The sequence below is a fragment of the Phalacrocorax aristotelis genome, chromosome 17, assembly GCF_949628215.1.
Source record: "Phalacrocorax aristotelis chromosome 17, bGulAri2.1, whole genome shotgun sequence".
Classification (NCBI taxonomy): Eukaryota; Metazoa; Chordata; class Aves; order Suliformes; family Phalacrocoracidae; genus Phalacrocorax; species Phalacrocorax aristotelis.
In genome coordinates this window covers 9314175-9328364 of record NC_134292.1, presented here as the reverse complement: position 1 = coordinate 9328364, position 14190 = coordinate 9314175, and the positions used below count along the sequence as shown (strand labels likewise).

The 14190-nt window shown below is 49.7% G+C and overlaps 1 protein-coding gene across 2 annotated transcripts in view; it reads right to left on the bottom strand.

Annotated features, from left to right (window-relative positions):
* Positions 1 to 12147, bottom strand: part of COL5A1 (collagen type V alpha 1 chain) — a 160034-nt gene extending 147887 nt beyond the window's left edge. For both annotated transcript variants that reach the window (XM_075112369.1, XM_075112370.1), the window contains exon 1: positions 11805 to 12147. In XM_075112369.1, coding sequence (XP_074968470.1) covers positions 11805 to 11904 — 100 coding nt within the window. In that variant the 5' untranslated portion in view covers positions 11905 to 12147. The remainder of the gene's footprint in view (positions 1 to 11804) is intronic.
* Between the last annotated feature and the right edge of the window lie 2043 nt (positions 12148 to 14190).

Sequence of the window (14190 nt, the reverse complement as noted above, 5' to 3'; positions counted from 1 at the left end):
ATTTAGGCCTGATGATACTATGCTATTTCACTGCCTAAATTCCCACGGTCAACAGGACTTGGGTTCCAGCCCTGCATCCACCTGCAGCTCCATGTGCACGGACTCCTGCAACAGTGCAGGGCTGCAAGAGTCGGACTCCCAGCCAAGAAGCAAAAAAATCCTGTCTCTGCCCAGCCACGGGGCCCTGGGCCAAGACAAAACTCAGTGTGTAAGCGCTGAAGGGTCAGACCAAAAATCCTGGCCCATGCACAGGGATGACTTTCCCCTCAGCGCACAGGAATCCCCTAAGCAGGGACCACAGCCGCGTTTCGGAGGCTGGGTATGAGGCGCCACATCCAGCATCCCTGGGCACTGCCGTCTGCCAAAGGCTGCAGAGCTGCTCGGCTGCGCTTTCCCATTTAAGGAGTAAAGGGCTGATCCTGCCCAGCGCTTAGCTCTGCTCACAGGGAGCATCTCGCAGTCAGACCCTGCCGGGGGAATGCGGCTGTGGTTGGAAAAGAAAAAGATGGTGAGACGCTGCAGAGGGCCTAACCCTCTGCACTGGCTCTGGCAGGAGGGTTAAGCATGCCTGCTGCCTTTTCTATACGTAGTCTTGTAAGACAATAGCCTCCAGCACATAAAGGCTTCGCTGCTTCCTGATATAGCTCTTTAATTACAGAGCACTGGGAAAATGGATGTTTCCAGAGCAGATATGACCTTTATTGTTTTTCTGGTTTGCATCCTGCAGGGAATCAAGACTGAAGCTTAACAAAAAACCCAGAGCCAGTTATATGCACTGGGGCCTGCGTGCTCCTCCTCCCAGTCCCAGCTCCTGAGGTCAGCAGGGAAAGCGTCCAACAGTTGCAGAAAGACAGATTGTTTTAATTTAAACATTTGAGAGAAGCAGAGCGAGGGACTTTCTCCCAAAGTGTACAAGACGTGATAATATGCCTCTCCCGATCCTCGCAAACCCTTGCGAGAGAACATTCCTAGCAGTTTTCCTATGTGAGCTCTTGCCAGCGTGTGCCAAAGGCAGTGACCGGGATGAAAGCCACTTCCTCCTCTTACCCTCGCATCCCTTCTGCAGCACAGAAATGATGAGGGGATTCTCAGTGATCTGCCCTCCCTGTTAGAAAAAGCAGAATACCCAACGGGATCAAGAGAAAAACAACATCAGCGTCATCAAGAAAAGCATCTGCAGCCGCAGGGCTCCAGGCGAGCAGTCCTTATCCTTCAAGGAATCGACAGCTTTCCAAGACAAGACACTAAGCAGGCCGTGGTCAGGGAACAGATGCTATACTGAGGGGATGGACAGACTCCTATCTTCTAAGGGAAGCCCTCTGAGGGGCACGTCCAGCGTGTCTCCTGCCCTGCAGCAGGCTCCTCCTGCGCGGCGGCTCCCCGGGAGTCACACGCCAGCAAGCGCAGAGCGGCTCTGCTGGTCCCACGCACCTCATGCTGCCAGAAGCAGGGTCCGACCTCAGCAGCCAAACACGCCTACCACCCACCTCACCCGCCTGCAGAGATCTAACTCCCATGCAACACCACCAGCACAAGGGTTACGGACCCAATGCCTCACCGCACAAACGAGGCACAGCCCTCCCCGTGCAGTGAGCTGCAAGCCATCAACTCCTGCCTTGCTACGGCCCTCAGTCAGCACCACACTACTGCATCATTAGCAAATGAGTCCCAGTTCCCAGTCATTCGATATCAGATGCAACTTGTGTTGAGTTTTCGGCCACCTTGGATCAAAGCTGTACTGGAATATTCATTTGAAAGTTGTTTATGGAAGCGACTTTGCATTAGGTGAGTGAGAAAAATAGTTGGCTTAATTTTCTACAAAAGGTGTATTTTGATGCAGGAAGATAAATCAAGATTCTAAAGCTTTTGGTATTTTTTTGAGGAATATCTGTTTTATACCAGAGGAGTGACTTCAGAACAGAAAAATCCAGTGGCTAGAAATCAAAAATGTAAATATTCTTACGTACTGTCTCTCAGGATTCATATTCTGCCAAAATACCAAAGCAGTGCTAGACAACGTGCAGGGGGGTCTGCCTCAGCACATCGCCACCTCAAACGCACTGTGGATGTTTCCTTTCCAGGACAGTGGAAAGCAATTAGCCAAAATGCTGATAACCCCAAAGGAGGGTCTTTCAGCCATGCGAAAAAGGAAACCCACCGGTACAGGAGCTCATGACTCTGCTCCATTAAAGAGAGTATTAACAACTTCTGAACTGGCTTCTGTTTGCTGGCCTCCTGGCCACCGCTGCCGTTTTATTGAAATTGCCCCAGCAGTATCAATTAAAGGAAAATTCTGGCCAACTCCCCATCCTATCCCACCCACTTGGCATTAACCCACCCGCAGCTCAGCGCTCCCCCTTCCACACGTGCAACCCACGAGCCACATTTCTAGTTTCAGCGCTCCGCCAATGCGGTTAGCCGGCTGCCTGGGGCTTGTCGAAGGAAGCTTTTGGGCAGGAAATTAAGAAAAGCTTAATTTACAACTGGGCATTTACTGGGGTCAGGGCAGGGGATGGGCCCATGCTTACCTCCGGGCACCCCGCAGACTTGCGCATCCCACCACCCTGCTCCAGCGTTACCGCTGGATGGTGCAGGAATCGAGCTGGGACCCTGCTGGGGCTCACTGCTCAAGGGGCACACATTTTCTCACCAGCATGTCAAGAGTTAATACCGTCCCATGACAGCACCTTCACAACACTATTACTTTTGCTTTAAGTGTTGGAGGAAAGCAGCCTGACTATTTGGACTCCCCACATTGACTTGGAGGAGGCCTTTTCTGGGTACTGCCAGGTATATGAAGCAGCTGAGAACAAGAGTTCCTTCAAGCTCCAGCTGCTCATTTTGCAAAGCAACAGCAGCAGCGAGCAACACTTCCAGAGGCTCGCCCTGATTTTCTGTACACAGCCTACGTTAGCAGCTGCCTTTGGAGCCCCTGGCAACTACAACCGCCAAACCCCAGCTCCAGCCCCTTCCTAACTTTTAGGTGCTTGAACACTTCAGCAGATCTCAGCTGAGATTTACTCTTGTAACTCCCTGAAAGTACAGTGAAACAGAGCTGTTTGGCACCAGCTGAAACACCTCCTTTGGAAGTTCCTTTTTTTCCATTTCTTCTGAGCAGAATGACACTTGTATTCACAGTGACTCATCTCCTTGACCTTTCCATTCACTTTTAATGGTGCAAGCTGGAAATAAGGGCATACAAACAATGCATTCATTATTCAGCTGGTAAACTGCAGCCCTCAGACCAAGTCTCTACCCTGCAGCAGACAGCAGCACAGAGTAGATCTCATTCCAGCACATCTAGGATGACCTCCCCTCAAACACCACACAAACTCACTGCTTAATTCATATTTGAGGGGTGCAGCTGAATGAGCTGCACCAAAAAAAATAATCACTGCATAAAATGCTGCAGGAGTACAAGAGATCCTGGGAAACTGGCAGTGTCATCTCCAGGAATTCAGCTGCAATGAATCCTTACTTAAGTATTGTCTTGGAAACAAAAAAGGGGGTGGAGGGAGGAACAGCAGAGGAAAAGAGGCCAGCGAGGCTCTCGGTGAGGATACATGAGCTCAGCCAAAGCACAGCTCTTTCCTGTATATCCACACTCAAAAAATAGAAACTCCAGCTGACATGCAAATGAAACTCTAAATCTGGCCACTAAAACTGCCTGACAGTCCCTTCAAGCAGGGACTCCAGCAGACCCCTTAGTGACCTCTCTTCTCTCTAGGAGTTTCCCCCCATCAACTTCTTACAGCATTTCCAGCAGAGCCGCAAACTCCCCCGTCCTTTGCAAGTAATAGCGGCGAAGTGCAGAAAGGCAAGGAAAGAAAAGGGCTTTAAAGAGTTTGCCTAAAAGCTGAGCCAGGAAAAAACTTATTACTTTATTTACTCTGAAAGAATTAGCATCTCCCTGGCTGCAGATGCACAGCTTGATCCAGGCAAGGATGGCATACAGGGTCATCCTAAGCTGACAGTAAGATTTATCTGCATAGAAGCAAAGCAGATCATTCAGGTCTTCAGCAAACTGCAGCTTCCTAAGAACAAAAGGTCCCCCAGACATGCGGCCCCCATCCCTCACTAGGAAATAAGGGTGCCTAGCTCCTTTGGGTGGCATCCAGATACTGCTCAGACCGAAGGAAAGTTGTCCTTGAGCACAGCAGGACTAAGGTTTGGCCTTCAAATGTTTCTCCAGTGAATCTAGAGCAGCAGAGCTGAACACCACAAGGAACGTAGGATCATGCACGGGGGGTTTCTCAAGCAAGCAAACTTTACCCATAGGGATGAACGCACTTGCCACAGCTTGTGGCAAAGCATGCAGCAAAATACACTGGAATTACTTTCTTACATCAGCAACACAGCTGAACGTCACCACCGCAGAGCCAGCTAAAAGACCGACTCGCACCAGCTTACCTGACCTCCTGTTCCTGCCCACAGCACAGACTCAACATGCAAAACCCCATGGGGACATCCAGCACCTCGCTTCCATTTGCATCCCTCTGCTTTCCAAAGGGTTTTTTTATCTCCCAATAAACTGCAGCGTGTGTACGGCTGCCTAAGACATCCTCTGCCTGCTTCAGATTTCATTTATAGGTTTAATGCTTCAGAGCATTCTGAGAGTTGTCAGTATAACAGCGAGGTAGTCTGTATTGTACCCCATCATTAAATCTGCAAGAGATCTGTCCAAATCTAAAGGCAAAACCCAAATAACCTTCTGGATTTGCAGTGCCAGGCACTAATGTTGCTAGACAGGAAAACACCATCCCAGAGAGGAAAAGTATTTTTCAAGTAGAAAACTCCTAGACCACAACCACTAACATAACCTGAGGCACAGAGATGAAGAGAGGCTCTGAGAACACATGTCTTGTTGGTGTCTAAGCATTAAATTTGTGTTAAAGCAACACCCGGATGCCAGGTGCCACCCAGGGAGACAGGATAAGGCCCGAGGGCATGGGAAACACAAGGACTTGCCTAAGGGCTGGGAGAAAGCCTGCAGCAGAGGTTAGGAATGAGCACTGATGTAGCTCATTCCACTCATTCAGTCTTATTTCATTCAATCCCCAAACGATCCTTCTCTCCAGGATATTATACAATCTGGAAGGAAAAGTCCAGCCTTGTAAATACATTAATACCATTTTCCTAGTTTAAAAGAAAAAAATGACATCTCTCAACATTGTGAAAGCTTCCAGATGATGCTAAGAATCCTGTTGGCTTCTGGAGAGAAAAAGAGCCCAGACTCAGAGCAACCAGCCTCAAAAATGCCTTTTGTGTAGCTCCTTCATTTATTTATTTTAGTTCTAAAGATTTTCCAGACACGTCCACAGAGAAACCACAGCATCATTTGGACAGTTCACCCAGAGCTAGGCTTCATTTCAAGAGCCTTGAAACTTGCCAAGAGTAACCCGGTGGCTAATTATACCATGTTGCCAACGTAAGTTTTTTCCATATAACGTTAGATTTTAACAAACTTTTTCCATTCTTTCATGTCTCAACTTTTTTCTGGTTTTGCTCGTTCTTCCCATACTGGGTTTTTCTTTGTTTCACACAAAGGTTTTATTTTATTTTTTGAGAAAAACTCCCAGCTTGCAAGCACAGCACCTATCCCATCAGCTCCAATCTAGCTAGCAAGAATAAAATCTGATGTACAGGAAGGCCAGGCTGCAACTGGAGAAGACAATCCCAGGAACCTCTCTCAAGCAAGCCAGGAGGGCAAAGGAGAGGGAATGCTCTGCCTAGATTAGCAACAGCTGAAGGTATTAGCAGGTAACAGGCAATACCAGGAGGCAGAAAAGAATCTAAGGGCCTGAAGATTGTGTTCTGCTTGCCTTGGGCAAAGATTTGCACCCACAGCCGAACAAGGAAGCTGCTAGCTCAGGACACCGCTGTGCTTTGCTGATGCTCTGCCAAAGGGGGACAAGCTAAACCCCAGCAGCAAAAAAGTTTCCTGCTACAGATGCGAGGTGCTCTGCCTTCTCCAGAGAGCCCAAGACAGCATTCACCCGGAAGGGTCTCCTTCCAAAAAAAAATATATCTCCCAAAGTCTCCGCAGAAAGCCCCCGTGCCATTAGCAGGGAACAAAAACCTACCAGCACGTTCCGACTGCTCCTCCCGATAGCTCCATGCAATAGCTGCGCTCCAAAGGGTTCATAACCAGAGAGAAACCCAGACAAAAATAACCAGAGCCAGGAAGAGGCACTGAGCAGTCCTGACACAGAAGAACATAACTGCGCACAGAGGAACCTCCACATCTCAGCAAAACCAGAGCTCGGAAGGAAGCCTTTGGTTAGTATCAGTCCCCCCTTGGGGCTCCCCACATCAGTGGATCCATGGGGAGCCCCTTTCATGGGGACAGCATCTCCCCGCACAACACCAGTACCACGCCCCACTGCTTATATCAGATCTGCCATATATCCAAGAGAGACGGTTGCACTCCATACAAAAAAAGAAGCTAGAAGTCAAGAACCCACACAGATAGTGCAGGGAAACCAGTGGAGATTATCAAACTGAGCTCCAGCAGAAGCGTAGCTCATCGGTGCACATGCCTCTGTGGTGACACCGACTTTTACTGTGGGACAAATCCTGCAGCTCTTAAATTTGACCCAATTCCAGGAGATGACGGTCTAAGGCCTCAGCATTCCCAAAATATCCACAACAGTAGCAGTATCAGAGACCTGCAGCAGAGTCAGGGCTTTCCTAAATACGTAATGAGTAGGAGTCTACACTGGATAAAAGCGCAGAACGGAGCGCAGAAGTGTTCCTCCACATGAAAAGTATTCTGGGAAGATGTGTGTTTCATGGTTCATTCCTGGTTTATTTCCCAGACAATTCTTCTCATTTTAAACAGCAGTTTCCACCTACCAAAAATCTAGGTATTGAAAAGTTATCTGGGTTCTGTTGAAAACATGATCATAATGTTTTAAACCTTTCTCTGCGAAGTAATTCATTTTATAATATGATAGCTGCATCCTGAGGATGAGGCTCCTCCTAAACACACCAGGCAAGAGCGTACGGGGGCGAGTGTGTACATATGTGATGAAGTGCCAAATTTATACTTGTAACGCAGCAGGGATTTCCCCATCTTAGGGGCTGCTACACTTTAAAGCCAATTCACACAACAGCAGAGCACGTGCGCCAAACGGAACCGCTCTTCCCTGGGCACCTCCACCCTGAACCACAGCACACGCAGACCGGTCCGTACTCTCCGATGGCAGTGCCCATAGACAGGCTCCTAACTCAACCCTTTGGAAGTCCTTCAAGGCCAAGCAGCCCCTGCCTGCATAATTTTTGCTTGAGCAAGGTCCTAGACCCATCTCTGCACCTGCAGCATTTGCTGCCGTCCAACAACCCAGGGAGGGCTCAGCTCCCCACTCTTCCCAGGTCACATCATTCTCCAGACATAGCTGCAGGCAACCACGCCAACACAAATAGTAAAACCATGAATCACCATGGTGATACCTCATTTGAGTACTTTTTTTTACATACACTATCTCCCCAGGGGCCAGCTGGCCTGTCCCTCCTTCCCTTCATTACCCCTTGTAGGTTTGCTGAGCCACAAAGCCCCTAATCCTCAGTCTGCTTGTGTGGGAGCATTCACAGCAGTATTGCTTCACACAATTTTTCCAAGTGTGAGGCTTTCACGGTTACACAGAGTGATTGGCATCCATCCTCCACCTGCTTTGGGAAGGACAGCACCGCCATGCAGCCCCCAGAGAACAGGGAGAGGGAAAGCACAGGGAGCAGGTCAAAGAATTAGGGCATAAGACAAAAAGTAGAAAAAGTAATTGTTAGAAGAATTAATTGCCAATTTGCTTTACCTCTACAGAAGGAAAAAACGACCACTCAGACTGAAGAACAGTTTCCTGGAAAGTGCTCCCACAGACTGATTTCTGAAGTCCAGACAAAACTCAGATTACCTAAAAACACATCTATAATTGATATTATATCTCGTCATTAGTGGCATATGCCACAGCAGCGCCTTCTGCTTCTCAGCATCTGTTGCCACATATTGTCTCATCTTAAAGATTTTATCTGTAATTCAAAGCAGTTGTGAGAATGCATACTCTAAGCCTATGCCCTGCAGCCAGGCGGCAGGACAGACAGACAAACTTCGAGTCACCAAAGCAGAGACGGACAGACAGCACCAGGACCAGACCGCACCTTCGGTGTTAGACGAAAAGCAACCAGGCAATGCTACAAAGGGTGACAGGACACCTGCGTGCCATTAAGGGTCTGGGCCTCTGGGACAGGCAACAATTTTAATGTTGGAGCTCTGAAAAATCTACTTCAGAATTAAAAAACCTCACATACAGCATAGCTGCCAGTACCATGCACACAGAGAAAGAGCGCTCAAATGAACTTCTCTTGGGAGCCACCGCTAAGGTATGCCCAGTTCAGCAAGGTAAAACCTCTGCAACACTGGTGGGACTGCAAGTTTATCATGAGACAGCAACCTACTAGTTAGATTTTGCTCTACATTTCGAAAAGGAATGAACCTGAAAAGTCCACATCCAACCACAAAACGTAAGGGGCAGGAGCAGTACCCATGTAAGGCAAGGATGCACATCCCCTTAACAGTCCCTCCCTATTTGTTCTAGGACAGACTTTATGTCCACAGGAGTGACACCAAGAGTTTTGTTTATTGGATTACCCTTGCTGTAAAGAAGAGGTTTTATATATATGAGGATCCAGCGTTAGAGATCTGAGCGAGCAATGCCAGCCGGCAAATCCACACCATCGTCCCCCTTTGTACACCAAAAATTAGCAGCTATTCAGCAGCTTCTGCCTTAGAGCTACCCCTAAAGACCAGAGATGAAACAGGATTTCTCCAATCCCCAAATTATTTCCCAGGCAACACTGCGACGCTTGGGACTGCAGAGCCCAAATTCCCGTTCGCTGCGGTGGGAGCCAGCAGAACTGGCTCTCTGACAGCAAGCCTGAAACCAGCGCCCACATCCCGCACGGCTACGGCACTGCGGGGAGGCGAGCGCCGGAGCGGCCTTCAAAAACCACCTCGAAGGGAACGGTCAGCAAAGAGTCTTCGTCTTGACCCCAGCTTACATGGAAGAATAATATATTACCTCAGCTGAACGCCTCTACCGCATCCCCCGGACAGGGCATGTCCGACAGCTGGGTGCTTTTAACTTACAAAGTCCTGTTCCAATCTGGCAATACATTGACAGAATAATCCAGGTTTTACACTGGAAATCAGATCTGCCATCAATTCCAGACTTATAAAGTCATATTTCTTCTTGTAAAACAGTATCAACACTTTTGATTGGCAAAATATTAAACAAAACACTTCTAACTGGCTGGATAAAGATTATTATTTTTTTTAGCTCATTCGAGATGACTGGGGAAGAGCCAAAGAGAAAAGCAACAGATGGTAACAGGATACTTCATAATTTCCAGCATTTTTGTTTCTTTTAAAGGGCATGCCACATATTCTTATTACACTTTTCTTTGCCGCTAAAGGAAACTGCTGCTTCCAAAAATTTTCACCCAGAAACCCAGTTCAATTTTATAGGGATTAGTAAAAGCAGAGAGAGATTCCAACTTTGTCTGTGGGTTAGATTCTTGGGTGACATCATCTGTTAAAATATGGGAAAATCTGAGCTGGAGGGGCAGTGCTCGGAGGCAGTTCAGTTCATGTCACCTTTGACACTAATATTTCTTTATTTTTCTAGAAACCTTCTCTGCAAGGTGTCTTCCCCCTTTCTTTGGAGCCACCTGATGGCTCCGCTTCTGAAGATTACAGAGAAGATTCACCTCTCTCCGTACAGAGAAGCCAACTAAAATGAAACTGAAACAATCTGAGCTGAAATAAAACCAAAAAGAACTTGGAAAGTTTAAAAAAAGCTATAAAGATCATTAGTCAATGCCATCAGCAGCCCCAATCTGACTCCTCCCTCATCCAAATTATTTGATGTCCTATTAGGAGGCTCATTAGGAAAACGCAAAGCCTTTCACTGCGAGAGTCATTACTCGGGGCAGCACATGGGCTCTACAGAAGCCCCCCAGCCACCCCCGGCAGCACTAGCTCCAGCCAGCCCTCTGCACCCTGCAGCCCGCGGCTGGACCCAAAAGCCTGAGAAAAGTTACCAGGGAGCTTTCAGAAGGAGGTAGGTTTTCTGCTGAGGCTGTCTGAAGGGTATCCACCCACAGGCAGAGTGCCTAGGGATGCTCCGAAACCACTACAGCATTAGCACAGACAAAAGAAAAAGGGAAAACTTTGTCATCTTTCCTTTGAAACACTTGGGACTGGTAATAATTCGGTTTTCAACTAACACAAAGTAACCGAGAGGCCTCACAAGCTGGCTGCACAAAAAGGGAACTCAAGAGGAGCTAGTATTGCTCCAGTATTCCTCTAGTCAGAAAACTCTAACAGTCTAATAGCAGACTGCTGTACCCGTCCGGTACTTTGGCAGTACAGCGCAAACTCTCGTGGTGGCTCCGACTACCGTTAACTTCCCCTGCAGTGATGTTCTACGGGCATTTTAGTCATCGACCAGCAACTTATTTTCCATCTTGCTCGGACTTTGCAAGCAAACCATTAATGAAAGCATTCCTCGTACGCCCACCTTTTCTTCCTTAAGGTCATTTTAAGAACCTAGAAATTACAGTAATTTGCAATCACGCTGCCGTATGCAGAAACCCACTCGCATTTGTCCTGGTAACACACAAACAACCCTGAAAATCCACTGCCCGGGCTTCCCAGGAAAAAATACCCAGAGCACACAAAAATCAAGCCTGAAAGCTGAATCCCAGACAGCTCAGCTCTTCGGGGCACTTCTCGCTCAGTTTCTCAAGTTACCCTGCAGACCTCCACCTACTGCAACTTTTCAGATTCCGAAATCAGCTTTGCCGACAAACCGCTTAGTCTCTCCCTTGAAATACAATATAAAAAGACCTCAGAGCACCGATGCCTCCAAGTGTCCACTATGAACTCGGAAAACACACAGAAAACTTTTCCAGCAGACCCACAAGTCTCCGTCTGCCCTGCTCTGGCATTTCCCAGCCCACCCGGGGAAGGCAGGCATTTGGAAAGCAGAACTCTCCAAACGCGCTCAAACTCAGTGAAAAAAGGGTTTAGTCCCATTCCTGCACGATTATAAAAAATGACATTCCAAGGTTTTTCTAGCTGCATGTCTAGTGCCGTTGCACATCTAGTACTTCACAGAGCTTCCTCTTGCCACACTCGACAGCCCCAGTTTTAGGGAAAAACCCCACGAATTGGGGCCGGCGGGGCAGAGAGGGCAGAGCGAGCCTTGGGGTCCCCAGCAGAAGCTTTTGTGTCCCGAGCTCTGCCGCTTTGATGTGCAGAGGGGAAAGCAGATTACTTCTGGACAAAAAGTTTCCTCTCCTCAAGGAACTACGCAAGACGAGAGGTTTCCAGTTGACTAAATATATATTCATATATAAATACATGCAGTATATAAAGAACTGGAGCCTCCAGAAAGACATCCTGACTTTTGCTCCAGAAAAACGAGCCCAGCAACAGGCGGCCCCGCTCTAAGAAAGGCGAATAAAGTATTGTTTTAACTTTTTTCCCCTTTTACGGGCCCCCTGACAAATGGCATTCAGAGAGTCGGGCAGCTAAAGGAGGTTGAGCGAGTTATTGGAGTGGGTTTTTTTTCTGGTTGGGGTTTTCCCCCCCCGGAATGCATGAAGAAGGCAAGAACCCCGTTTTGCCCCGCACAAAGCCCTCCCCACCCGCACGGCCCCACTGACACCCGCCTCCCTCCCGCGACCCTCGGGACCCACCACCCGCTGTCCCGGGGTTGGAGGGGGGGGGTTCGGGGGTCCCTTACCTGCCCGACCGAGGGACAGGGCACCCAGCAGCACCAGAGCAGCGGGGACCGGCCAGCCCCGTATCCAACTACGCCTTTTCCACCGCGTGTGCGTATCCATGGTCCACAAAAAACGGGGCACCACCTCGGGACAACTCGGGGGGAAAGGGTGGGAAAAAAATATATATATGTACACAAGCGAAGAAAAACCACTTAGACCCCCCCCGCCAGCCCCCCCCGGAGAGCAGCCGCTTTATAAAGCCATGGGGCAGGCGGAGGGCTGTCGGGGGCTCCGCCGCGCTCACTCCCGGCCCCTGCCTGCTCCTGCAGCGAAAAAACTTTTCTTTCTTTCCCCCCACCCCCCTTTTTTTTTTTCCCCCTCTCCTTTTAAACCCAAGGCCGGAGTTTGTCGATCTCGGAGCCGGGCAGCAAATCAGGGCCGGGCAGTGCGGGGCCCCCCCCTACCCCGGCCCGGCCCCCCCGCCCGCCCCCCGCTCCCGGCCCGGCCCCGCGGCAAGTTTGAACGCGGCGGGGCTGCAGCGGCCGGGGCTGCCCCGAAACAGCCCCTTCCCCCCCCCCCCCGCCTCTCCCCCCACAGGAATTAACGCAAACCGGAGTTTTCTCTCCCTTCCCCTCCCAGCCCCCTTGCTCTTTCCGGCTCCCGAGGGAGCTAGGGCCCCGGGGGCTGGGGAAGCATGGAAAAATGCAAAGATTTAGCAAAGTGAGGCAAAACGTGCATGCAAAGGGTAAGAAGCGCCAGCAGGAGGGAGTGGAAAGGGAAGGTGGCACCCCCTGCCAGGCTGGCTGGGCGCTGGGGTGGTGAAACCCTCCTCTGGCAGGCGAGCAAGGAGGAGAGCGGGGGGAAAGCGCTGCCGGGCCCCCGGCTGCACACACAGCCTGTCCTGGGGGGCAGCCCTGGCACCGCTCTGCTCCTGGGGCTCCTCCTTTCGCTGAGCCACCGAGCACTGATCGCCTCTGCGCACCAGCGGTGGGTGCTGCTTCACACTGCTAAACATCAGCTTCAAGTGATTTTACTTATTCTGGCATTGTATAGCAGCAATATTAATACGGCACTAAAAAAAAAATAAAAGCTGATGTGGCTTCCCCACATGGCATCCTTTCCTCCAGCAATGTCCTCCTTCAGGTCCCAGGAGGGGAGGACAGACTTCACACTGTAGGACGAGCAGGCGCACAATGCCGCAGACCCCTCAGCAAACCCAAGATCAGGTCATCTGGAGACTGAAGAAGGAAGAACAGCCAAATGCAGCCCTCTCCCTTAATGAAAATGCTTTGAAGACCGTTGCTGGTATCAATACTTGCTTTGTCAATGCCATTAAACATCTGAACGTCATTGCTAGCACACATCCAGCTGACAGTCCCAGCTCCCATGACTCTAGTGGTTGGAGCTGTACTGATTTTCAGGGAGCAGTGATTTCACCTATAGACTCATACCCTGAGCCATACCAAAGCATTCCAGCCCTCCCCAGTCCTTGCACAGCAGCATCCTTAAGTCTTTCATCATCCACAGGGAAAATAACCATTACCATCACCCAAACGGCCACTCTGCCTACCCTGGACTGCAGTCTCCTTGTCTATGGGGTTGGTCATTCAGCACTGCAAAAACCTGGGCAGTCACTGACCATTCCGTTTATCATATACAAGGGAGACAATGTATAAGTTAGGGATCACTCATCCTGTCTGATGGAAGAACTCAGCCCAACAGGGCCTTACGTGGAGCTTTAGTTACTCACTCAGCATAGATCTTCGACCTGCTGGAATGAAAGTTAGTAAGGTCAGGTAACAGACATCAAACTAATACATCAAAACCTACAAGCACAGGAGGCCAAATCCCACCAGACCTGCAGAAGGAAGCAAGGGGAAAGGGGTGCTCCCAGTCTGCTTAGCTCACAGCCTAATAAAGGAGTTATCTAATGGTTGAGAGGAGAAGAGCTGCAGGAAATCTCTCTACCTCTGGAACCTGTTGAGATGCCTTCTCCCTCCTACCAGCTTCCCTGTGGAACTGGAAAGGCTGGAGCATGAGCCACACGCAAGAAGAGATTCTCTGCTGAAAGAGCCTTTCAGCAGAGGCGAGAGTCAGATTGGCTGCAAGCCCCTGAGCTGGGAGGAGGCACGCAGCACGCACGTGCTGGCTGCGGCCACGGGTAGGGTGGGTACGGTGCCAGTGGCACTCGCGGGCAGATCTCTCAGATGAAAGCCCCCTCCCGTTCCTGCCTTTCATGAGTAACCAGATGACTAGAGGCTGGCGAGACAAATTAAGTGATGCTCCATATCCAGGAGGAGCCTGGAGGCAAGCTCTTTCAGTGCAAGTAACACCTGTGCAACCCTGCAAACCCCACTGCAGAGCACCCACAGGACACAGCCCAGCAGTGACTGTGTCCATCACCAC